This window comes from Aotus nancymaae, unplaced genomic scaffold (assembly GCF_030222135.1).
Source record: "Aotus nancymaae isolate 86718 unplaced genomic scaffold, 86718_ANA_hifiasm-v0.15.2.pri h1tg000041l, whole genome shotgun sequence".
Taxonomy (NCBI): Eukaryota; Metazoa; Chordata; class Mammalia; order Primates; family Aotidae; genus Aotus; species Aotus nancymaae.
The window spans coordinates 11,397,458-11,422,182 of record NW_026988455.1 but is presented as its reverse complement, the minus strand read 5'-3'; the positions used below and the strand labels follow the sequence as shown (position 1 = coordinate 11,422,182).

The 24,725-nt window shown below is 41.5% G+C and overlaps 2 protein-coding genes and 1 long non-coding RNA gene across 5 annotated transcripts in view; 1 reads left to right on the top strand and 2 right to left on the bottom strand.

Annotated features, from left to right (window-relative positions):
* Window positions 1–24,725, bottom strand: part of LOC105718735 (uncharacterized) — a 164,599-nt gene that overhangs the window by 29,559 nt on the left and 110,315 nt on the right. The window lies entirely within an intron of this gene.
* Window positions 1,662–2,031, bottom strand: LOC105718734 (large ribosomal subunit protein eL43-like). Its single transcript, XM_012454544.2, has one exon. It carries the CDS (start codon window positions 2,026–2,028, stop codon window positions 1,750–1,752), a length of 279 nt encoding a protein of 92 aa, XP_012309967.1. The 5' UTR covers window positions 2,029–2,031; the 3' UTR covers window positions 1,662–1,749.
* PDCD1LG2 (programmed cell death 1 ligand 2) overlaps window positions 19,621–24,725 on the top strand; it is a 70,505-nt gene continuing 65,400 nt past the window's right edge. Inside the window, exon 1 of one of the 2 annotated variants that reach the window (XM_012454540.2) lies at window positions 19,621–20,065. The gene's annotated coding sequence lies outside the window, so the exon portion shown is untranslated. The remainder of the gene's footprint in view (window positions 20,066–24,725) is intronic. The other variant, XM_012454539.3, reaches the window with a different exon arrangement.

The following is a 24,725-nucleotide window of genomic DNA, read 5'->3' as shown; positions in this document are numbered from 1 at the left end:
AACAAAGAGTGTAAATAGTAGCCTGATTAAGAACATGGACTTTAGGGTTAGTATATCTAGGTTTGAATTCTGGCTCTGCAGCTTCCAGTTTATCTGACCTTTTATAAGTTTCTTAACTTTTCTGCATCTCTATTTCTTCATCTATATATCTGACTCAGAGAGTTGTTAAGATAATCACGAGTTAATATGTGCAAAAATTTAAAATAGGGCCTATCACATTGTTAACAGCATATATGAGTTGGTAAAAGGATACATATGTTGTGTCTAGACATGGAGTAAAATTCATATAAACAGAGAGACAGAGTAAATACCCACTTAGGCAGGCAGCTTTCTCCATGTAGCCATTCAAGGATTCAGGTAGATGATGGCTTTGCCATCTTCAACACATGGTCTTCACATCTTCCCTAGAAATCTTCATATAGTTAAATAGACTAGGAGGGCATACAGAATCTCACTGGGAGATTTTTATGAGCTAGATTTGGGAACGGTGCACATAATTTCCCCTCACATTCCATTAGTTAGAATTTAGTCACATGATCATGACCTAATCACAAGGGAGACTGGGAAATATAGTGTAGCTTCGCAGGAAAAAGAGGAGTATATAGATTTGAGGGAAGACCTATTGGAGTTGGTTACAGTTGAGTATCTGGACAACACCATATTGGTACTGGTATCTTAGCAAGAGAAGTGTACACTGAATTGCAGTATCTATAGTGTCATTAGCCTTTCATAAAGTTATTTTAATAAAACAACTTTTTTGAAACTAGTTATTAAATATGGTCTAAAAATAATGAGGAGAAATTCTTTATTACACAGTGTGCTTTCTAAAGAACACTAGGAAAAAGTTTCCTTTGATCTTAATACCAAAATAGTTGTGTTTCCCCAAGTGACAAGTTGCTTTCAGTTGTCCCTGCTCCCCAAATCTTGGAAATACTATTAATTGTTTAACTGTCCAAGGTTGCCTTAGAAAGCTTAGAGTCAATTTTGTTCTTTCACTCAACTAATTTACTGAGCATTTACTACATGTCAAACTTCAAGCTAGACACTGAGGATTCAACAGGGAACAAGACAGACATGGTTCTTGCCCTCATGGAACTCACATTCTAGTAGGGGGTCAAGGAAGTGGATGTGTGGAAACATACAATGAACAAACAAATGACTATATAAGTACAGCAATACCAATCAATAAGGGACCAAGCTAAATAACTGCCAAATTGGGAACCAATTTTAAATGGATTGGGTGGGACAGAGGCTTCTTTGAAATGGTGAAATTTAAACTCAGCCAGCCATACAAAAGGGTGTGTCCCCAGCAGGAGGTGCAATGAGCACAGAAGCTTTGACAAGAGATTAAGTTAGGGAGTTCAAGGGCTAGGAAGGAGGCCAGGGTGACTAGACAGCAGGGAGGGGCACAAGATGAGATTGGAGAGTCCATCATGCAGGCCCCGACAGCCATGCTAAAGAGTCCAAATTCTGTTTTAAATGGTGGGAAGTGGTTGCCAGTGTTGTTTTTTGTTTTGTTTTGTTTGTTTTTTTGAGACAAAGTCTCACTCTGTTGCCAGGTGGGAGTGCAGTCATGCCATCTCGCCTGACTGCAACCTCCACCTCCTGAGTTCAAGCGATTCTCTTGCCTGAGCCTCCTGAGTAGCTGGGACTGCAGGCATGTGCCGCCACCCAGCAAATTTTTTTTTTTTTAACATAAATTAACCCATTTATTATAGGCCAGTGATGTCTCAAAGAGTAGAGGAGCGTCTACTGGTCTTTCAATTCCTTCAGTCTTCTGATGGCGGACTTTACCGTGACAGCAGAAGTGGTATTGTACGTCCAGGCACCGCCAGCCACTGTCTTCATGCAGGAACCACAGTGCCAGATCCCCACAGCTCGTCTCTTCATCTTGGTTTTGCCACAGAAAGAGCAAGTGTACTTGGCATGCTGGCTGATTTCAATTTTCTTCACCATTTTCTGGAGGGAGGCCCCATAGCGGGTCCCATATTTACCGACGATCCCAACCTTCTTGGTACGTTTGGCCATGTTGCCGGTTTGTACTTTTAGTAGAGACAGGGTTTCACCATGTTGGCCAGGATAGTCTCGATCTCTTGACCTCATGATACGCCCACCTCAGCCTCCCAAAGTGCTGGGATTACAGGCATGAGCCACCGCACCAGCCAGTTGAAAATTTTAAGTAAGGGAAATGATTGATCCACTTGTGTTATGAGATCATTTTTGCTGCAGTGTGGAGGAGGAAGAACTAAAAGGTCATGGAAGCAGGAGGACAGCCAGGTGATGGGTGTCATAAGCCTGGAAAATGTGATGGCAATACAAGAATGTCAAGCCCTCAGATCCTGACAGCAAGTACGCCTTCCTGGCTTGTGCCTGGGTAAAGGAGGCATCAGTGATTCTGTCCTATTCTTATTTCCTTCCCTTTCTGGTGCTACTTTTCTGTGCTCTTTTACTATATGTTATGTATGCTGCATACTGTATCTGACTCCTCTTATAAACAGCCTTAAATCCTTTCTAAACAACCTGGATAGTCCTAGCTAGAATATGGACTCGTTCTTGGTTTCAAAACTGATTTCATTATATTGCCTGGAAAGAAGAAATGTCCTTATTGTTTCTCAAGAGGGTTGGTATTTCTGGGTAGGTTGATTAAAAGGATGAAGTTGTGAGGGCAGTTGGGACTTTTAGAGAAAGTGGATCTTGAAAATCTAAATTGCTACTAAGAAATACTGATGAATGTAGGTCATGGAGCTCAGAAAGAAGTTTCTCTTTGATATTTTTCCTAAATTATGTGAAAGGGAAGCAACGGGAAATTCTGTGGACGAAGTCAGGGAAGCCTCAAGTTGGATAGCAATGAAGGGAGGAGCTGCCGCGAGGGAACTGAGAAATGAATGTGGAGCGGGTGAAGTGAGACAGAGGCTACTTCCTCAAAGGTCAGGCCGGTTATGAAAATGCTCTGGTTTGAACTTCAAGATGTTACTGGAAATGAATAATTATAAACACATGCATGTTCATGCACACACACATACACAAATACACACATCCATAGAAAAGAATATGTAGCAAATACGTTTTGTGAGTGAGCTAGTATCAAGTTAAAGTACCATGATTATCTTTAAAATCTCTTGCTAGAGGAGGAGTGTTGACTGTCCAGTGTGGGTGTGGACAGGGAATGAATATCCCCACTTATGTATCCATAATTGAAACACACTGTGCCTCATCTCCAGATCAGCCCTTACAGCCACGCCAATCTCCTTCCTGTCCACTGCACAATAGCTTGCTGACTCTGTCTACTCTTTGGTCAGTTTCCTGGATATCCTTGTCCCTTATCACATCATGGCTCAGGCCTCTTGCCTGGGCCCCTGGCAGCTTTATGTACCTCATTCAGCCCAACTGTTTTCCTGTTTTCTTGAGCAGTGAGGTCCTAATTTCATGATCTTGGATATACACTGCATGGAGTAAAATGTTTATTAAATCAGATGAATTAATAACATTTTTAGGAAGTCAATAATTGGTGGAGACAAATTACATATGTACAATACATCAACACGCACACAGAGAATGTGCACCTTCAGGAGAGATTAATAGTGTGTACATCCAAAAAATATTAGCTATAGTCCCAGCTACTCAGGAGGCTGAGGCAGGAGAATCACTTGAACCTGGTAGGCAGAGGTTGCAGTGAGCTGAGATTGCACCACTGCACTCCAGCCTGGTGACAGAATGAGACTCTATCTCAAAAAAAAAACCAACCAAACAAACAAAAAAATAGTGTGTATGTTTATTATATATAAAGCAGCTGTAACCTATAAAAAAAGGACAGAAAAACCCAGGGAGGGAAAGGAACTAGAGTCGACAAACAGGAAAGGTAAAGATGTCCACATATATCCTACTTTTAATGCAAAGCTTGTCAGTGTTGGATAACATCACTAATCCCCTAGCTAAAATCCCCATTGTTATGTCCCTAAAGGTGTCTTTCTGGTTCTCAATCCCAGGGCAGGTGGGGCTCCATTTAACTCTCTTTTGTTTGATTCACTTTTGATTACTCTTAAGAAGTTTCACTTTACTCAACAGGCTCAAGATTGATCACCCCTGACATTATCTGTTTTTCTTACAAGTGTCTGGTTGAAGACAGAATCACAGATGCCCATTGTTACCAGCATTATCATAACAATAAAGAGAAGCAATAGTAAATAAAGAAAACCCAGAGCCAGATTATGGGGTTTTAAATCTGTTTTCCCATTTATGTGATGTGTGACCTTCAGCAAACTGTCTACCTTCTCTGTGCCTCCATTTCCCTATTCATAAAATAGGAACAATGAAAGTACCCACCTCCCAGGGTTTTTGTGAGAGTTAAATGGGTTGATACACATAAAGTACTTGGACATGCTCTCTGTAACTGGTAACCTGTATTAGTGCTTTTTTCATCAGTTAGGAATGACTAAATGTTGCAGCAAACTGCACATTCTGTTGAAACTTCCTGGTCACTGCTCATCCATCCCAAGGCCGTGTGATGGAATGTTCAACCCCAGAACCGTATCTGAGGTGGTGAGGAAGGAAGGCTAGAGGGAAATGTGTAGACTGGCTGACCTCTAGTTTAGGTTGAAGGTCCAGGCATTCTCCATCTGTGAGAGGAGCCAGCCAGAGCTGGCCAAACCATGATGCAGTCCCTCCTGTGGCCATTTCCTTCCCAGCCTCTATTCATCTTCTACCACTCTCTAGCCAGCAGAAGCTGGTGGGTCTTGTGATTTCCACTCTTGTTTACTGCCCCGCACCCCAGCTTCATTTGCTCAGGATCACTGCCACATGATAAGGAAAGTTTGGGGCCTGAAAAAATCTGCCCCAAGCCTGTGTGGAGCAAAATACCCTTAGACATTGTACTCTCAGAAGGTTCCTCAAAATTACGTGACATTTTTCAGCTGATTGAACTTCCCTAACCTGACTTCCTAGAAAAGCCAGGAATTCAGAGAAAATGTAGGGCACTGACGAACCAACGAAGAGGTCAGTAAATTCTCCCAGAGTCCCCTCTCAGGACAGAAAAATGTTGTGTGTCAAAAGTTCAAGATCAGTCTGGCCAAGATGGTGAAACCTCTATCTACTAAAAACTACAAAAATTAGCCGGGGGCAGTGGCAGGCGCCTGTAATCCCAGCTACTTGGGACGCTGAGGCAGGAGAATCACTTGAACCAGGGCAGCATAGGTTGCAGTGAGCAGAGATCGTGCCACTGTACTCCAGCCTAGGCGACAGAGTGAAACTCCATCTCAAAAAAAAATGAAAAATGTTGTGTGAAACCTGTGGGCAGGGATAGCCTCCAAATATTTGCCCTCTCACAAACTGTCAATAGGCCTAGTTGCCCTCCCGTAGCTAGGTCCTAAATTGTTGCAAAAGCCACATTCATGTGGATTCTGCCAAACCAGCTAACCGGCCAATCTGTTTTCCCACAATATGAGTTACTTCACTGGGACATGTGCCCTCAGGTATATGCACTTTGATCCAGTTACAGCAAGTTACCCCAAGGAAATAATCAGACAATGGCATAGAGTTGATTGTGAAGAGTCATTCATGGTGCCTGTGGTTTTGTAATATCAACACTTACAAATTAGAAGCAACCTAAATTGCCATCACTAGGGGATGCCTTAAGCAAATTATGGCCTACCCACACAATAAAATACTTATCAGTCTTTACAAATAATCATGGGGTCTGTAATTACCAACATGGAAAAATGCTCATGATACCAGTGAAAAGTGATAAAACAGTTCACTAAATTACATTCTGATATAATGGTACTTATTAAAGTTGCATTCATACAAATGAAATTTTAATAAGTACCACTAAATCAGAATGTGTCCAGAGATCTATGGAGAATTATCTTCATGAAAATACTGACAGCAATTATCTCTGTGGTTGGGTATTTGGGTAATCTTTACTTTTTTTTTTTCACTTTTTTTGGTATTTAAAAAATACTTAACAATGATACAAGGTGTTATCTGGAAAACCTAAACTTTTAAAAATTTAAATTTGAGGGGGAAAATGAACTAAGTCATGTTTTGGGAATAAGATCTTTGGTTGGCCATACCAAGCTGGTAATAGCATAAGGATAAGATAATTAACATTTATTGAGCACTTGCTATGTGCCAGCAGGCCCTGTTCTAGGCACTTTCGATGTATCAACTCATTTCATTTGCACAACTCTACAAGGCAAGCCTTTTATGATGCCCATCTCACAGATAATGAAACAGGCACCAAGAGAGGAAGCCATTTGTTTGAGGTCTTACAGCTGGTAAGAGGTGAAACAAAGATTTACACAGAGGTCTGCTTCTAAAGTCTCTGATTGTGACCCCTGTGTTCCCCTGCATAGGGCTAGCTTACCTGCTCCTGATCTGCAGGGGAGGAGGGGAAGGTGCTAAGGTCAGAGGAGGCACAAGGGATGATGAGGGGAGTGGAGAGGGCAGAAGTGGCTGCTGACAATGAAGAGCAAGACACTGTCCTCTTCACCCTGAAATTCCTAAAGGCTCTTCATTCTCCCACTGGCCACCTATTTACCTAACCCCTCTAAAGCCTCAGTTTCCTCTTTTGTAAAGTGAGGGAACCTTCTCAGGCTATTCAACTTAGAATTAATTAGTTCCTTTCTATGCCATATATAGGACTTTCCATACAATCCTAGAAGTCACTTCTATTGTGGCACATATACAGACGCCACCATCATCACTAGCATCCCACTTCTGGCTGACAGACACAGGCCCCAGTGTCTCCCAGTGCACAAGTTGTCAGAGCAGGCTGGAAGAGAGTTGGTGACTACCCTGAAGGATAATTCTGCTCACTCGTTATTCTCCTCACTGGACAGGAGACCCTGGAAACAGAGACAACATGTGATGTACCTCTGCATTCCCACTACCTAGAACATAAAGTCACTCAATAAATAAATATCCTCTGTTGAATGAATAACTGGAAAGTATAGCCATGTGGCCTTATGATTCCAGAGTAACAAGCAGGAAAAGCAACACTTGCATATTAATTTCTTTATTTTTTGTTTCTGTTTTCTACCTTATCTGGTACAGAGTTCAGAGTAAGTACAAGTCATTAAAGAAGCCACTAATTTTTAACATGCCACTTAAGCAAAAGGAGCAAGAAAGCCCTATTTATATTAATTAACCAATTCAAGAAATTCTGGACTTTTTTTTTTTTTGAGACAGGGTTTCACTCCCGTTGCCCAGGTTGGAGTGCAATGGTGCAATCTTGGCTTACTGCAGCCTACTAGCCTCAAGCAATTCTACTGCCTCAGCCTCCTGAGTAGCTGGGACTACAGGCACATGCCACCGCACCCAGCTAATTTTTGTATTTTTTGTAGCGATAGGTTTTTGCCCTGTTGTCCAGGCTGGTCTTGAATTCCTGAGCTCAAGTGACCTTCCCATCTTGGCCACCCCAAAGTGCTGGGATTACAGGCGTGAGCCACCACACCCAGCCAAATTCTAGGCTTTCTATATAAATTATAAAATGTAATTTACAAAACTTTGTTCAGGCATTTTACTGCCAAGGTGGAGAGTGGTCAAATCACAGAGCTAGTAAGGAGTAGCACCAAATCCAGCTTCTCTGTCCTCGGTGTCAACTGCTCTTTCTTCTTTCCACATAGCTCCACCACTTATATCTGCCCATCCTTATATCACCAATTCAATTGAGACTTGATCAAATATTTTATTTTTCTATAACTGTTGCCAATAGTATTCTGGGAAACCCTTCTAGCGTGTTGGGCAGTGAGTGACCCTCATCATATCTCAGTACAGTTTCATAATTTGCAGACCACTTATTATGACTCAGTCTAGTCCCATGTTTTCTAATAGCTTTTGAGATCCAATTCCTACACCATGCAATTCATTCATTTAGAGCAGGGGCTCCCAACCCCTAGACTGTGAACCAGTACTCGTCCATGGCCTGTTAGGAACTGGGCCACACAGCAGGAGGTGAGCGCACAGCAAATGAGCATTATTGCCTAAACTCCACATCCTGTCAGATCAGTGGCAGTATTAGATTCTCACAGCAGTGCAAATCTTATTATAAATTGCGCTTGCAAGGAATCTAGGTTGCTCTTGTTACGAGAATCTAACTAATGCCTGATGACCTGAAGTGGAACAGTTTCATCCCGAAACCATTCCCACCACCCTCCCCACAATGCATGGAAAAATTGTTTTCCATGAAACTGGTCCCTGGTGCCAAAAAGGTTGGGTATTGCTGATTTAGAGCATACCTTTCAATGGTTGCACAGAGTTGTGCAACCAACACTACAATTAATTTTGAAACATTTTTATCATCCCAAAATGAAATCCCATCTTTCTAACATGGGTTTAACCATGCCTGGCTAATTTTTATTATTTTTTAGTAGAGACTCCTGATCTCAGGTGATCCGCCTATCTCGGGCTCCCAAAGTGCTGGAATTACAGGCATGAGACACCACACCCGGCCCCTGGCCCCATTTTCAAGAGATTAAGCTGGTCTTCACCTGCTTCCTTCACATTCCAGATAAACTCACAGCAGATCCCTGCTTCCTGACTTTGGAAACGTTACTAAAGCAGGTTCTAGATAAACTGCTGCCTCCTCACAGTTCTCACCCCTTCCTTAGCCCTTGCTCTTTGCCTATTTCCCTAAAATTCAACTGCATTTCTTTCTCATCCTCAGGCTGTATTTTTTCCCCCTTATAAAACCAAGCAGAGTGAGAAAGGGACTTACTTTTTTGGACCTGAAAGCACTAACATTGATTTAGCACCTGCTGTATGACAAACACTGTTCTAGGTGATTGACATGAATATTTACATCACATCACATCACATCACATTGCATCGCATCATGTACATTGTATCACATCATATTGTATTGCATTTCATTACATTTGCATTACATTGCATTTGAAGGAAAGTATCTTGGGAGGAAAGAACATAAATGGTTGTAGCATTTCTTCCCTACTCTGTCCTGCATTCACAGCATGATCTTGGTAGAGTTCTGTAATCTCTCTTTGTAATAACTCTCCTTTCTATAAGACAGAAAGGGCCTCATAGATTGGCTGGTGAGATAATTATTAAACTTATTATAGTCTAATATTTTATGACCAAAATTCTAATTTTCTATTTTCAAGTATCAATGCAATGTTGAAGGGGGTGTCTAACTCTACACACATACACACACACACACACACATACACACACACACACACAAACACACACACACAATTTAGTTATGCCTCTCAGGAATCTTCTATTAAAAAGAAAACAAAGCTAAATTAAATAAATTGCTGGCTAGGCATGGTGGCTCACACCCATAACCCCAACAATTTGGGAAGCTAAGGCGGGTGGATCACTTGCTCAGGAGTTTTAGACTGTTAGGTTTTGAAGGGAAGGTGAGGCTTAAAAAAAGACACACACACATAAGAGGGAAGTTTAACAACAAATGCAAGCTTTATGTCCAGTATAAAACCTACAGAAGTTGGGAACCAGCCTAATGCCAGTGCCCGCCACTGCTTACAGTCTGGGGCAATTTATAGGTATGGGCAGGAGGGGTCTGGGCAGTATGGCTTGCTGTCCAGCAGGAAATTGATAAGATATTCCCACGATGAGGTGGTTCTGGTCCTTGTTCAGGCGAGATGTCATCGTGGTGTTCCTTGGACCTTTGCCCAGAAAGATATGATAGGGATGCTTCCTTGGTTGGGCTTTTATCTGCCTTGCAGTCAGGTAGTTAGGCAGGATGTTTCTCATGGCCCAAACCCTCATGAAATGTTTCACTTTGACCAAGGTCTGCAAAATAGCAGGGAGCTTACAAAATGGTGCAGTTTGGACTAATATTCTTGCCTTCTAGTTTATTATAAAAAGGAAGAGGAGCATTGTTAATTATCTGGCTGCTTCCTGATAAATAGGGGCACTGTACTCAGGGTTTGGGTTTTGAAGCACTGGGTGTCTGACTTTAGAGTTGTTTTCCTGTAAGTGCTGATACCAGTATGGCGGAGGAGAAGAATGGTACCAGTGTGTTTCTACGTGCCTGCCTGGACAAGGGAGTTTGGCCTTTGGGAGATAAAGTGGAATATGAGGGTGAGTACACATGGGCCAATTGTTAGGATTATGAGGGAGAAAAATCAGGGGCCCTAAGAAAGGCATTACCCAAGGTACCCACTTTAGGAGAGATGACCCCTGCCACCAAGAGTGAATGACTTGGATTTCTGCAGCCTGTTACGGAGACTGCGGCCTGCGTTGTAAACAATGCTGGATTCATTAACATAAAAACAGCGTTCTTCTTGGAGATATACACATGTGCCCCAAGGAAAGAATGTTAGTCCAAACTGTACCATTTTGTAAGCTCTCTGCTACTTTGTAAGGTCCCTTGGTCAAAGTGAAACATTCTATGCATTTTTAGGCCATGAGAAACATCCTGCCTAACCACCTGACCATGAGGCCATCAAAGCCCAACTAAAGAAGCATTCCTGTCATATCTTGCTGGGCAAAGGTCCAAGGAATACTACAATGACATCCTGCCTGAACAAGGACCAGAACCGCCTCATGATGGAAACATCTTATCAATATCCTGCCAGGCAGCAAGCCATACTGCCCAGACCCCTCCCACCCATACCTATAAATTGCCCCAGCCTATAAACAGCAGTGGGCACTGGCATTAGGCTGGTCCCCCACTTCTATAGGTTTTATGCTGGACAAAAAGCCTGCATTTGCTGTTGAGCTATCTGCTTACATGTGTGTGTTTCTTTAACTCTCACCTTCCCTTCAAAACCTAACAGAGACCAGCCTGGGCAATATGGCAAAATGCTATCTCTGCAAAAACAAAAAAAAACAAAAATTAGCCAGGTGTGGTGGCACATGCCTGTGGTTCCATCTACTTGAGAGGCTGAGGTGGTAGGATCGCTTGAGCCTGGCAGGTTAAAGCTGCAGTGAGTCCTGATTATGCCACTGCACTCCAGCCTGAGTGACACGGTCAGACCCTGTCTTAAATAAATAAACAAACAAATGTAAACAAATAAATTAGAAACATATACAGCCCTTCCTTAAATGTTTTCTTCTTATTTTTCAGTAATCTAACTATACGCTACATTATTGCTTTTATGAAATTTATTTCTGTCTTTACAAATATAATTTGTTCTCATGGCAGACTATTTAAAAATAAAAGTAAGCCAAAGAAAGAAACTTTAAAATTACCTGCAGGGGAAGGAGGCAAGATAGCTAACTAGATGCAGCCAGAAGAAACATCTCTCACAGAGATACTACCAGATCTTCAGAGGGAAGGCATCAAGAGTGGACAGAGGGAAGACGCAGAGGGTGAGCTGAAGCAGGCGGAAGCTGGGAATCCTGCACGGGACTACCACACACTGGGACTTGTTCCTGGCCCCCAACAACTCCTGAAGAAGGGCTGAGTTGAACAGGCAAGGAGCAACACGCTCTTGCCATGGGCATCTGGAATCATGACAGGAGGAGAGCCCTCAAACACTATGGACACTTGAGTTGGCAGGGAAAGCTGCTTAGAGAAGTGGTAGGGGCAGAGGTCCAGCTGATGTGGAGCCCAGTGGGTTTGGTGCAAGAGTGTTTGTGGTGGAGCACAGCTAGGATGCTCATCTCCCTAGGCTCAACTTGCTCCCACAGGAGACCTTAGCGCGAGGAGAACTGTCAGTTCTAAATTCTGCAGGGCAGTGTTGCCCATGAAATGGGGCTCGTCAGACTTCAGCACCTTTTGGTCTGCTGGCCTCTCCCAGGGCCCCAGCCTAGCCATGCCTGCTTGCAGTGCAGCCACAAGGTAGCTTCTGGGGGCCCACATCATAGCTCCTGCATTGGCAGACCACACCAGACTGACAGAGTGCTGCAGCAGAGTGGCCCCCATGGACATACACCAGCCCATCCAGCCCATCCCCTAACTGCAGCCTCCCTCATGCTGCTTTGCCTGCATGCACTTGCCCACAGCCACTCCTCACAACACTTTGTCAGTGCCTGTGTGTACAGGCAGACCTCACCTTGCCTTCCCCACCAGCATATGTGTGAGTGTGCTCCCTGCCATGCCACTGCTGCTGATGTGAGTGTACCCTATCCCTCTTTCCCCTGCAGCACTGCCCACTGTGATGGCAATGACGTTGTCATCAGAGTGTTGTTGGGCATGGAGCCACCAGCCCTGCCCGAGTCAGCCCCTTGCCCCCGTGCCAACACTTGCTATGACATAAAAAAACAGCAGACCAACCTCTGCCCTGTGTAACCATTGCCACCCATGAGAATGTGCACAGAGGGCACACATGGCCTTGCATCTACCAGCATCCTGCTCCCATGCTAACACCAATACTAGTGCAAATGTGTGCAGAGATGCTGGTGAGGGTCCTCCAACCTGCCTGAGCCATGCTACCACTGCTGCTGCTATGAACACCTGCACAAAGGCTAGCACCCCGGCACCCACTAGCGCCCTGCTGCAGCCAACAAGTGTGCACCCCACGGCACTGCTGCCGCCACTGTAACTGGCACATGCAAGTGAGGATAGATCATGCTTCCACAGCCCTACAAAGCACTTTGGCTGGCACCATGCCTCAGAGTCTTGTGATTAGCAGCCCAGGAGCACCTAGGAGCCAGAGAACAAGGCCAGGACCTGATACCAGTCCCCCAGAGTTAGAGCATGCAGTTCAGGAGTCCCGAGCTGAGCTTTAGCCCCCTAAAATCTTCCAGAAATGAAGCCAGTCTACTGAACCCATCTTATACCACAATAAAACCCCCAAGGTCATCAAATATGACAAAAAGGGGGGGAAATACCAAAAACAGCAACATCAAAGACTGAAGGAACATCATCCAACAAAGATGAGAAAAAACCAGGACAAGAACTCTGACAACTAAAAGCCAGATGGTCTTCTTTCCTCCAAACGATCACACTAGTTCTCCAATAAGGGAGGATGAGATAGCTGAAATGACAGAAATAGAATTCAGAATGTGGATAAGAACAAAGATCATCACGATTCAGGAACACTGAAACCTAATCTAAGGAAGATAAGAATTAAAATAAAACAACATATTTTGACAGGCAAAATAGTCAGTATAGAAAAGAATGTAACTGAACTGATAGAGCTGAAAAATATACTAAAAGAATTTCATAATGCAATTGCAAGTATTAACAGCAGAATAGAACAAGCTGAGGAAAGAATCTCAGAGCTTGAAGACTGGCTTTCTGAAATAAGACAGTCAGACAAGAATAGAGAAAAAAGAATAAAAAGGAACAAACAAAACCTCTAAGAAATATGATATTATGTAAACAGATTAAATCTATAATGTATTGGTGTTTCTGCAAAAGATGGGGAGAATAGGAGCAACTTGGAAAACATATTTCAGCATATCATTCATGGGAACTTCCCAACCTAGCTAGAGAGGCCAACATTCAAATTCAGGAAATGCAGAGAACCCCCATAAGATACTGTACAAGACTATCCCCAAGACACATAATCATCAGATTCTCCAAGGTGGAAATGAAAGAAAAAAATGTTAAAAGCAGCTAGAGAGAAAGAATAGGTCATATGCAAAGGGAAGCCCATCAGACTAACAGCAGACCTCTCAGCGAAACCCTATAAGCCAGAAGAGATTAGAGGCCTATATTCAACATTATTAAAGAAAATAAATTCTAACAAAGAATTTCATATCCAGTCAAACTAAGCTTCATAAGTGAAGAAGAAAAAAGATCCTTTACAGACAAGCAAATGCTGAGGGACTACATTACCACCAGACCTGCTCACACAAGAGCTCCTAAAAGAAGCACTAAATATAATAAGGAAAGACAGTTATCAGCCTCTACAAAAATGCAGTTAAGTACATAGACCAGTGACAGTATAAAGAAACCACACAAATAATGCTCCCAATTAAAAGGCACAGAGTGGTAAGCTGGATAAAGAAGTAAGACCCAATGGCATGCTGTCTTCAAGGGACTCATATCACATGCAGTGACACACACAGGCTCAAAATAAAGGGATAGAAAAAAAAATCTGTCAAGAAAATAGAAAACAGGGTTGTAATTCTAATTTCAGACAACACAGACTTTAAACCAACAAAGATCAAAAAAGACCAAGAAGGGCATTACATAATGGTAAAGAGTTGGACAAGAAGATGTAACTATCCTAAATATATCTGCACCCAATACATAAGCAATCAGATTCACAAAAAAAGTTCTTAGAGACCTTTAAAGAGACTCAGACTTTCACACAACAATAGGAGGAGACTTCAAAACCCCACTGACAATATTAGACAGATCATCAAGTCAGAAAATTAACAAAGATACTCAGAACCTGAACTCAGCACTGGACCAAATGGACCTGATAGACATCTACAGAACTCTCCACCCAAAAACAAAAGAACATACCTTCTTCTCATTGCCACATGGCACATACTCCCAAATCAACCACACAATCAGACATAAAACAATCCTCAGCAAATGCAAAAGACTAAAATCATACCAATCACTCTGTCAAACCACAGTGCAATAAAAATAGAAATCAAGACTAAAAACATTGCTCAAAACAATACAATTATGTGGAAATTAAACAATCTGCTCCTGAATGGCATTCGGGTAAAATGAAATTAAGGCAGAAATCAGTAAGTTTTTTTAAAGTGATGAGAACAAAGACACAACATACCAAAATCTCCAGGACACAGCTAAAGCAGTGTTACAAGGGAAATTTATAGCACTAGGTGTCCACATCAAAAAGTTAGAAAGGTCTCAAATTAGCAACCTAACATCACAACTAAAAGAACTAGATAAGTAAGAGCAAACCAACCCCAAAGCTATCAGAAGACGAGAAATAACCAAAATCAGAGCTGAACTGCAGGAGAATGAGACATGAAAAAACCATTCAAAAGATCAATGAATCCAGGAGCTGGTTTTCTGAAAAAAAAAAAAAAAAGATAGATAGACTGCTAACTAGATTAATAAAGAAGAAAAGAGAGAAGGTCCAAATAAACACAATCAGAATCAACAAAGGGAATATTACCACTAGCCCCACAGAAATACAAATAACCATCAGAGACTATTACAAACACATCTATGCACACAAACTAGAAAATCTAGAAGAAATTTATAAATGTCTGGACACTTTCACCCTCCCAAGAATAAACCAGGAAGAAATTGAATCCCTGCACAGACCAATAACAAGCTTCATAATTGAATCAGTAATAAATAGCCTACCAACCCCCACCACTCAAAAAAAATAATAATAATAAGCCCAGGACCTGATGGATTTGCAGTCAAATTCTTCCAGATGTTCAAAGAAGAGCTGGTATTATTCCTACAGAAACTATTCCAAAACAATTGAGGAGAAAGGGCCCCTTCCCCAGCTAATTCTATGAGGCCAGCATAATCCTGATACCAAAAACTGGAAGAGACACAACAAAAAAAGAAACCTTCAGGCCAATGTCTTTGATAAACACTGATGCAAGAATCCTCAACAAAATACTGAATCCAGCAGCACATCAAAAAGCTAATCCACCATGATCAAGTAGGCTTTATCCCCAGGATGCAAGGTTGGTTCAACATACTCAAATCAATAAATGTGATTACATAAACAGGACTAAAGACAAAAACCACATGATTATCTCAATAGATGCAGAAAGGCTTTTTATAAAATTCAACATTTCTTTATGTTAAAAATGCTTAACAAACTAAGTATTGAAGGAACATACCTCAGAATAAGAGCCATCTATAACAAACCCACAGTCAATATCATATTGAATGGGCAAAAGCTGGAAGCTTTCCCCTTGAAAACCAGTACAAGAAAAAGATGCCCTCTCTCATCACTCCTATTCAACATAGTATTGGAAGTTCTGGCCAGAGCAATCAGACAAGAGAAAGGAAGAAAAGGCATCCAAATAGGAAGAGGGGAAGTCAAAGTATCCCTGTTTGCAGATGACATGATTCTATATCTAGAAAACCCCCTGGTCTCAGCCCAAAAGCGCCTTAAGCTGATAAACAACTTCAGCAAAGTTTTAGGATACAAAATAAATGTAAAAAAAATCACTAGCATTCCTATACACCAACAACAAGAGCCAAATCAGAAGCATAATTCCATTTATGACTACCACAAAAAGAACAAAATACCTAGGAATACAGCTAAATAGGGAGGTGAAAGAGCTCTACAATGAGAATTACAAAATACTGCTCAAAGAAATCAGACATGACACAAACAAATGAGAAAACATTCCATACTCACGGATAGGAAGAATCAATATCATTAAAATGACCATACTGCCCAAAGCAATTTATAGATTCAATGCTATTTCTACCAAACTACCAGTGACATTCTTCACTGAACTAGAAAAAGCTATTTTAAAATTGATATGGAAACAACAAAGAGCCCAAATAGCCAAAGCGATCAAAGTACAAAGAACAAAGCCAGAAGTATCACGCTACCAGACTTCAAACTATACTACAGGGGAACAGTAGCCAAAACACCATGGTACTAGTACAAAAACAGACACATAGACCAATGGAACAGAATTGAGAACCCAGAAATAAGGCTGCACATCTACAACTATCTGATCTTTGACAAAGTTGACAAATACAAGCAATGGAGAAAGGACTTCCTATTCAATAAATGGTGGTGGGATAACTGGCTAACCATATACAGAAGATGGAAACTAGACTCCTTCCTTACACCAGATACAAAAATCAACTCAAGATGGATTAACAACTTAAATGTAAAAACTAAAACTATAAAAAAAAACCCTGGGAGACAACCTAGGCAATACCATTTGGGACACAGAAGTGAGTGAAGATTTCATGACAAAGACACCAAAAGCAATTGCAAGAAAATCAAACATTGACAAATGGGATCTAATTAAACTAAAGAGCTTCTATGTGGCAACAGAAACTATCAACAGAGTAAACACACAACCTACAGAATGGGAGAAAACTTTTGCAAACTATTCCTCTGACAAAGGTTTAATATCCAGTATCTATAAGGGACTTAAACTTAAAAAAACCAAACAACACAATTAAAAAGTCCAAGGACATGAACAGGCATTTTTCAAAAGAAGACATATATGTGGCCAACAAGCATACAAAAAAGCTCAATATTACTGAACACTAAAGAAATGCAAATCAAAATCACAATGAGATATCATCTCACACCAGTCAGAATGGCTATTAAAAAGTTAATAAGTAACGGATGCTGACAAGGTTGTGGAGAAAAGGGAATGCTTATACACTATTGGTGGAGTGTAAATTAGTTCAATTGTGAAAATTGTGGAAAGCAGCATGGCAATTCCTCAAAGAGCTAAAAACAGAACTACCATTCAATCCAGCAATCCCATTACTGGGTATATACCCAAAGGAATGTAAATCATTCTATCACAAAGACATATGAACACACATGTTAATCATAGCACTATTCACAATAGCAAAGACATGGAATCAACCTAAATGCCTATCAGTAACAGGTTGGATAAAGAAAATGTGGTACATATAAAACATGGAATACAGCCATAAAAAAGAGCATGTCTTTTGCAGGAACATGGATGGAGCTGGAAGCCATTATCCTCAGCAACTTAACACAGGAACAGAAAACCAAATACCACATGTTCTCACATATAAGTGGGAACTAAATGATAAGAACACATGGACATGAAGAGGGGAACAACGGACAGTGGAGCCTACCTGAGGGTGGCGGCCCCAGGGAGGAGGGAGATGAGAAAAAAAATTACTGGGTGCTAGGCTTAGTATCTAGGTGACAAAACAATCTGTATGACAAACCTTCATGACAAGAGTTTATCTATGTAACAAACTTGAAAATCTAAACTAAAAGTTAACAAAAAAACTAAAAAGTTACCTGCAAGTCCTCCACCAAGAAATGCCTTTATTAACACCTTGGTATGTACCCCCCCCATTATTTTCTTTAGACATACAGATTTATGAGGCAGGCTAATGTGCTGAGATACTAGCTTGAGTTTTATTTGGCCCTGCTGTGATGCCCTGAACTGTGAAGAAACAGAGCTGAGCTGTCCAAAGGAAAGTGTGAAGAGGAGAGGCAGGCCAAGCCTGGAGAAAGGCTACCCAAGACAGAGGAAAGGGAATCGTGGTGAGTGCACCTCACTCCTAAAAAGGGACAGGAACTCTGGGAGGGTGAGGTGTGGTTTCCACAGATACTAAAACTCAAAGCCACACAGGGTACATATGTCCATTCCTCAGCCAGTCACTGTGGCCAGAAACAGAGGGTCAGGTAAGAGAATGGTAACTCCTATGGAAACCACAAGCCTGGAGCCATGGGTGTAGAAGTAGGTCCCCAGAGGAAGGACAGCTCCCACAGACACAGCCCCAAATCTTGCAGTCTAGGCAGCCACTCCCATTTGTAGGTACTACACAGCTTCGTAGTACTTCTTGAAATACTTCTTGTTCAAGGGATGGAGTGAAAAGAGATGCAGGACAAGGAGGAGAAAAGAAGAGCCTTGCTTTTACAGAAGAAAAACAAGGAGGCAGGGAAGGCTTAGAGGACAGGCAACGAGAGAGGACAAAACACATTAGAAAAATGCAACTAAGAAAGAATCCTCTGTCTGAGTGTTCAGATCCCCATCTCTGCTAATCCTACCCCTATAAGCACAAGGAAAAGGGAAGGAGGTAGCAGGAGAGGGATTGATCATCCAGACCTATATTCAAGTTGGCCTTTTCTTGCCATGTGGTTTTAATCTCACCAATCACAAGCCTCATGGTATAGTGGGGCCACCGAGGTCTGAGTTCAAATTCAGCCATGAAACTAAGGAAACATTGCTTGATCTTGAACCTGTTTTCTCATGTGTATAATGGGTCTAACTCTAAACCACACATCGAACTGAGAATGAAATGCGGTACTATGAAATGAAGTGAGGCTGGTTGAATAATGTTCCCCCCAAATTCATGTCTACCGAGGACCTCAGAATGTGAACTTATTTGGAAATAGGGTGTACGCAGAAGTAGTCTAAATGAGGTCATACTACATTAGGGTAGGCACTAATCCAATGGCTGGTATCCTTGTAAGAGGAGAGGAATATAGATATACACAGCAAGGAATGCCATTTGAAGATGGAGGCAGAGATTGAAGCAATGCAACTATAAGTCAAGGAATGCCAAGGGCTTGAGGTCATGTGTTACAGAAGCCCCAGGAAGCGAGTAAATTTCCTGGCACAGTGCTAAGACATGCTGGTATTCTTAGTTCTGTCCCTTTCCCCTATTCCTAAATGTGTTTCAGGGACACTGGGGAAGCTGGAGCACATTTAAGAGTAGGGGAAAGAGAGGGAATGAAAGGATGTTAAAAACTCTCAACAAACTAGGTATTGAAGGGACATAAATCGAAATAATAAGAGCCATCTGTGATGAACCTACAGCCAACATCACACTGAATGGGCAAAAGCTGGAAGCATGCCCCTTGAAAAGCACAAGACAAGGCTGCCTTCTTTGACCACTCCTATTTAACACAGTATTGAAAGTCCTGGCCGGAGCAATCAGGCAAAAGAAAGAAAGAAAGAAAGAAAGAAAAGGCATCCAATAGGAAGAGAGGAAGTCAAACTACCCCTGTTTGCAAATGCATGATTTTATATTTAGAAAATCCCATAGTCTCAGCCCAAAGAGCTCCTTAAGCTGATAAACTTCAGCAAAGTTTCAGGAAACAACATGAACATGCAAAAGTCACTAGCATTCCTAAACACCAACCATAGCTAAGCCGAGAGCCAAATCAGGAATGCAATCCCGTTCACAGACGAACTGCTGAAAGCAAAACCAAAACTTCCCAAACAAGACGGACTTTCGTCAGTTCCTCAAAACTGGTTCTGGTTTGACTTACCCCCCATGTTACAGCAAACCTTGAGCTGAATGAACAACTTTTTTTCTGTTGGTGAATAGGTCTTAACGCCAATCCTGACGACCTTTTTGTTACCCATCCTCATATGTCCCAGCTAAAAAAAAATCCTGGTTTGGAGCTACTGCATGCTGATGGTTTTGTTATTCCTTTTGGCTGTGCATTTTGGTGGCTACTATAAGCAAATCTGACACAAACAGCAACTGTTTTTTGTTGTTTTCTTTTGCAACTTTACCTGCGGAGCTGTGACAAGTCCTCATGTGAGTATCAAGTGGGTTGAGATATTCTCATACTGTTTGTGTTATGGACCATGATGAGGCTGCCGAGGTGGGGGAAGGGTGGCCTACCTTCTCTTCACACCATTTGAGGCAGGAGACATTCTGCCTCAGAAATTGTGCTGAGGGACACAAACAAGGTGCCCCCGGATTTCTCTCACTTGTCGCTATGCATATTGTTCTTGTACAGTTTTATAAGGTGAGATATTTTCTGCATCAAAGATGTGCACTGTAAAAAAATTTATTCTTTTTTTTTTGAGACAGAATCTCACTCTATTGCTCAGGCTAGAGTGCAGTGGTATGATCTCGGCTCACTGCAACCTCTGCCTCCCGGGTTCAAGCGATTCTCCTGCCTCAGCCTCCTAAGTAGCTGGAATTACAGGGACATGACACCATGCCTCGCTAATTTTTAGTAGAGATGGAGTTTCACTGTGTTGGTCAGGTTTGTCTCGAACTCCTGACCCGTGATCTGCCTGCCTCAGCCTCCCAAGGTGCTGAGATTACAGGCGTGAAGCCACCAGGCCTGGCCAAAATTTAACTATTCTTAAGATTGTCTTTCAGCTTAGAGTTTTGGGAAGCTTAATGGTTAAGAATTTAAAAATCTGTTTTCCTATGACCGACATCTGTTTGTGATTATCCATTTAGCAGGCAGTGATCACTCCAGGCTGGCCTTTGTTTACAAGCTATTCCTAAAAGTCAGCTGTCAGGGGAAAAAAACAAAAGCAAAAAACCCAAAACTATTATCTTAATAACTAATAGAGGTAATCATTATTGAACAAAAGCATGATTTGGGGATTATGGAAAGGCTTATTTTTCCATATAAAATGATCAGAGAAAAGGTTAAAAAATTAAAGGGAACTGCAACAATTATTACTGATTGCTCACGGCCTGGGCACTCTGAGCAGAAGAGCAATGGCAACGGGTTCATGTGGAGCGGGTGGAGGTGGAGAGGAGAAGCTTGAGTGAGATTACTGACTAATCAGGACTTTTAACCCTGAAATACTATGGCTCTGGGGGACAGGGAATGAGAGACCTAAACTGACAAAATGCAGAGTAAAAATATTCAGTGTAAGCATTAATGAGACAGTTGTATCAGAGTCAAATACGGAGTTGGCCTGGATGTCCTCCAAGCTCCTTTCCAAGCCTTAGATTCTGTGAGTAGATGAACAATCCTGCTCCCTTTGCTCTTGCCACTGGAACCTGATCTGTTTGCCTTCATCACTTGAGCTCTCCCATCAGCAGTCTTCGTTTCTGCTGCTTTAGGATGTCTTCTGTCCAGATTTCTCCTGTTTGTGAGATTTTTCATTGAAGTGGAGCTCCTCATAGACAAGAAGCACACCTTTAAGGTTCTCTGAGTCCTAAGTTCCTAGTGCAGTGCTTGGCAATACACATAGGTGTTATTGGGTGCTTGCCGAATTGTTGAATGGACTTATTTGATGAAATGTCAGGAGAATCACCAGAAATGAGATGTTTGTGTAATGGACAGGGGGCAGTTGGAGGCTGACTTGAAAAAGGAGATGGTAGAGACAGTATTATGCATTATGCTTCAGAGTTTGCTTTACAATGCATTGGACAGCAACCAGTAGATTGTTGTATGTTATTTTAATTCCATGTGTTAATCTCCAAATGTGTCATATGTCTAATTGTTGCATACTTGGGTTACTCTGTCAAAAGGCAACTACAGTATCACCTCCTCATGCCACACCCTGCTGCACTATAGGTGAGCTCGCTAACCTTCAAGTCAACTCATAGAATTCCAGGATAGATAAAAGCATCTGAAACTTATCTAGCCCCAGTCACCTCTGATGCCTTCCAGCTGTGTCTAACACACCTGTGGACTGACTTCCAGTCCTTAGTCTTCACGGCTCCCTGTGGTGAACTGCCCTTGCTTTGAGGGATTTTTCTCCATTGCCTCATAAGTACTGCTATGGGGTAGATTCTGATACTCTTTGGACCACCTTATCTCTGCCTTCTTCACTGGCCCTCTGCTCCTGCTCTCCAAATGTTGGGGCATTACTGAGTTCAGATCTTTTCTTTATAATCTTTCTTTTTATATTTTCCCCATCAGATGGTTCATTCATTCCTCAATATCGACTAACATTTCTGTATTAGAAATAACTTCCTTATCTTTAGCCCTAAATTTTGTCGCAAACTCTGAACCTATAATATTTTGGAATGCTTATGCCTTTCCCAGACAAAAACCAAACTCACCGTCTTCCCTCTACAGTCAGCTCCCAATCTTCTATTTCTCCCTGCCACCCATTATGCCCCCATGGTTTCAATACTGTCTTGATGAGCTGGCTTTAAAACCACAGTCAATCTTGTTGCTTTTCTCTTTGTCTCTCGTGCATGACTGATCAGTAGTCAACTGTTTTGTCAATTGTTTTATAATATGTTTCTTCTTCCTCTTGCTTCCCTTTTCTGACCTGAAGTTAGGGCCTTGTTACCAAACATCTAGATGAATACAATGACCCCCTAATTGAGTGACTCTCTGCCAATTCCACAATTCTATACTGAAAAAAAATATATTTAATCTTTTTCAGATACTCCTTTGGTATTGCCACTCAGTTTTTGAGTGACTGCCACTATCTCCCCATTGGCAGCTCTGTCTGGCATTAAATCCTTGACATTCTCAACATAAGTGTCAAACCAAGTTACCCTGTTCATTGTTTCCTCAACATACCTGTGCATTTGCACCTCTGAGACTGCTTCTTAGTCATCCATGCAGTGCCCTTTAGAATAGCTTTAACCCCAAATCCTACCCATGCTTCAAAGGCCTAGTTCAAATCCCACCCCTCTGTGAAGTCTCCCTTCCTCCAGTCAACTTCCAAGGTTTTTGCAATTTTATCACTTGTTTTACATCAGTTTTACCATTTTTCATGTGTGAGAGTTTTAACCTTCCAATTATGGTACAATGTCTTTAAGGGTAAGGGCCCTTTCTTAGAGGAAACCCTCGATGAATTCTCCAATGGTGAATTCTTCTATGAATTATCACAACTTTCCAATATAAAGGCTTACAAAAGGTGGGAACTCATTTAAGTGCTCCATTAAATTGAATAGAATACCATCTTAAGGCTAGTGGTAGTCTATCTATGCCACAGATGGTTTAGAAATCAAATAATTACTCACACACCTATGAAAGCACAGCAGTGGTTCTAATATCCCCCCCAAAACTCAAATGTCTACTGGGTTTGGCAGGCAACAAAAATAAGTGAATCCAGCTAGGTCTAATACAATGGAGAATGGTAGGACTGGGGGCAAACTCTGCATAACTTACTCAAAGGCATTAAAATTCAGATTATTTTCAGACAGTGCTAATTACAATTACTGTCTTAGATACTTGGCTTTAAAACAGTGGTTAGCTCAGGTATTTCAGATCAATTGGGTATGTATTTATCTAAGTCTTCATGGACAACCAGGGCTCTGCTAGACACTGGGAGAAGGAAGAAGCAAAAGAGATAAGACTGGCAATATTCAACAAAGAATGAAGTATTTTACAAACACGAACCTTTAGGCTGGTTATTATTACACAAAGGAATGAATTGCTAGGATTCTTGAGATATTTCCATAGAATATCTATGCCTCACTTATTGTACAGACCAGAGAATTCCATAAAAGCACTGGCTATGTCTTATTCACCTTTGTATACTAGAGCTTGGCAAATACCAAGTAAATGTTTTGAATAAATGAAAGAGATAATTGAAGTTTCAGCACCACAATTATTTTTATGTCATCTACCAATTTGGAAATAGAACTCCACAGACAGTAGAAATGGCAAGAAACTAGGCCTATAGCGACCAAGAAGTGAAACTGTTAGAACCCACCATCATTTTTGATCCTCTTGCACATTTTGCTTGAAAAAAATTTCCACATTTTGTGTTTACAAACTTATCCTCAGAATTTACAGATGTTTCCTTGATTTCTCTGGAAAGATACAACTTCCTACTGCAATTGAGTAAATTGATATTAGTACTTCTTATGTAGAAATAAGCAGAATAAGCTGGGCAATGTAGCATGCACCTATAGTACCAGCTACTTGGGAGGCTGAGGCAGGAGGATCACTTGAAGCCAGAGTTTGCTTGAGGCCAGGAATTTGAGGCTGCAGTGCTCTATGATCATACCTGTGAATAGTCACTATACTACAAGTAGTGAGCAATGAGTGAGACCGAGTCTCTAAAGAAAAAAAGAAAGACAAAATAAGATCTAAAATTGAGTATGAACTGATAAATACAAGGCAGACAAGAAATATCCTGAAAGGCACAACAGTTATGCAGACATTTGCTTGGGAAGCTCAGGGGAGGATTTATGAAGGAGGTGGCCCTAAGTGAGTCTTAAAAAATGGGTAGACTTTTACCAGGTGAGATCTTAGTGAAGTTACTGAGAGAAGTCGTCATATAGGAATTCTTGAGATTTTTAGACAAAAATCCCACCCTTATAAGTGACAGTGACAATGAATGTGAAGAATGTTTACCACTTGCAAAGTATTTTTCACATATCTTGTCCAAGTTCCCACAAGTATTTCTGTTCATACCTGTGGTTTGGTCAAGAGACCCAGATATTAGAGAACTTGTTGATTTCCAGTTTCTAACTCTTCCCAATACAATTAAGATGAAAATGGACAGCCACATAGGAATAGACATCAAGA

Excerpts from the sequence above, each read along its gene's own strand:
- LOC105718734 (XM_012454544.2), bottom strand. The coding sequence starts at position 2,028 with ATGGCCAAACGTACCAAGAAGGTTGGGATCGTCGGTAAATATGGGACC.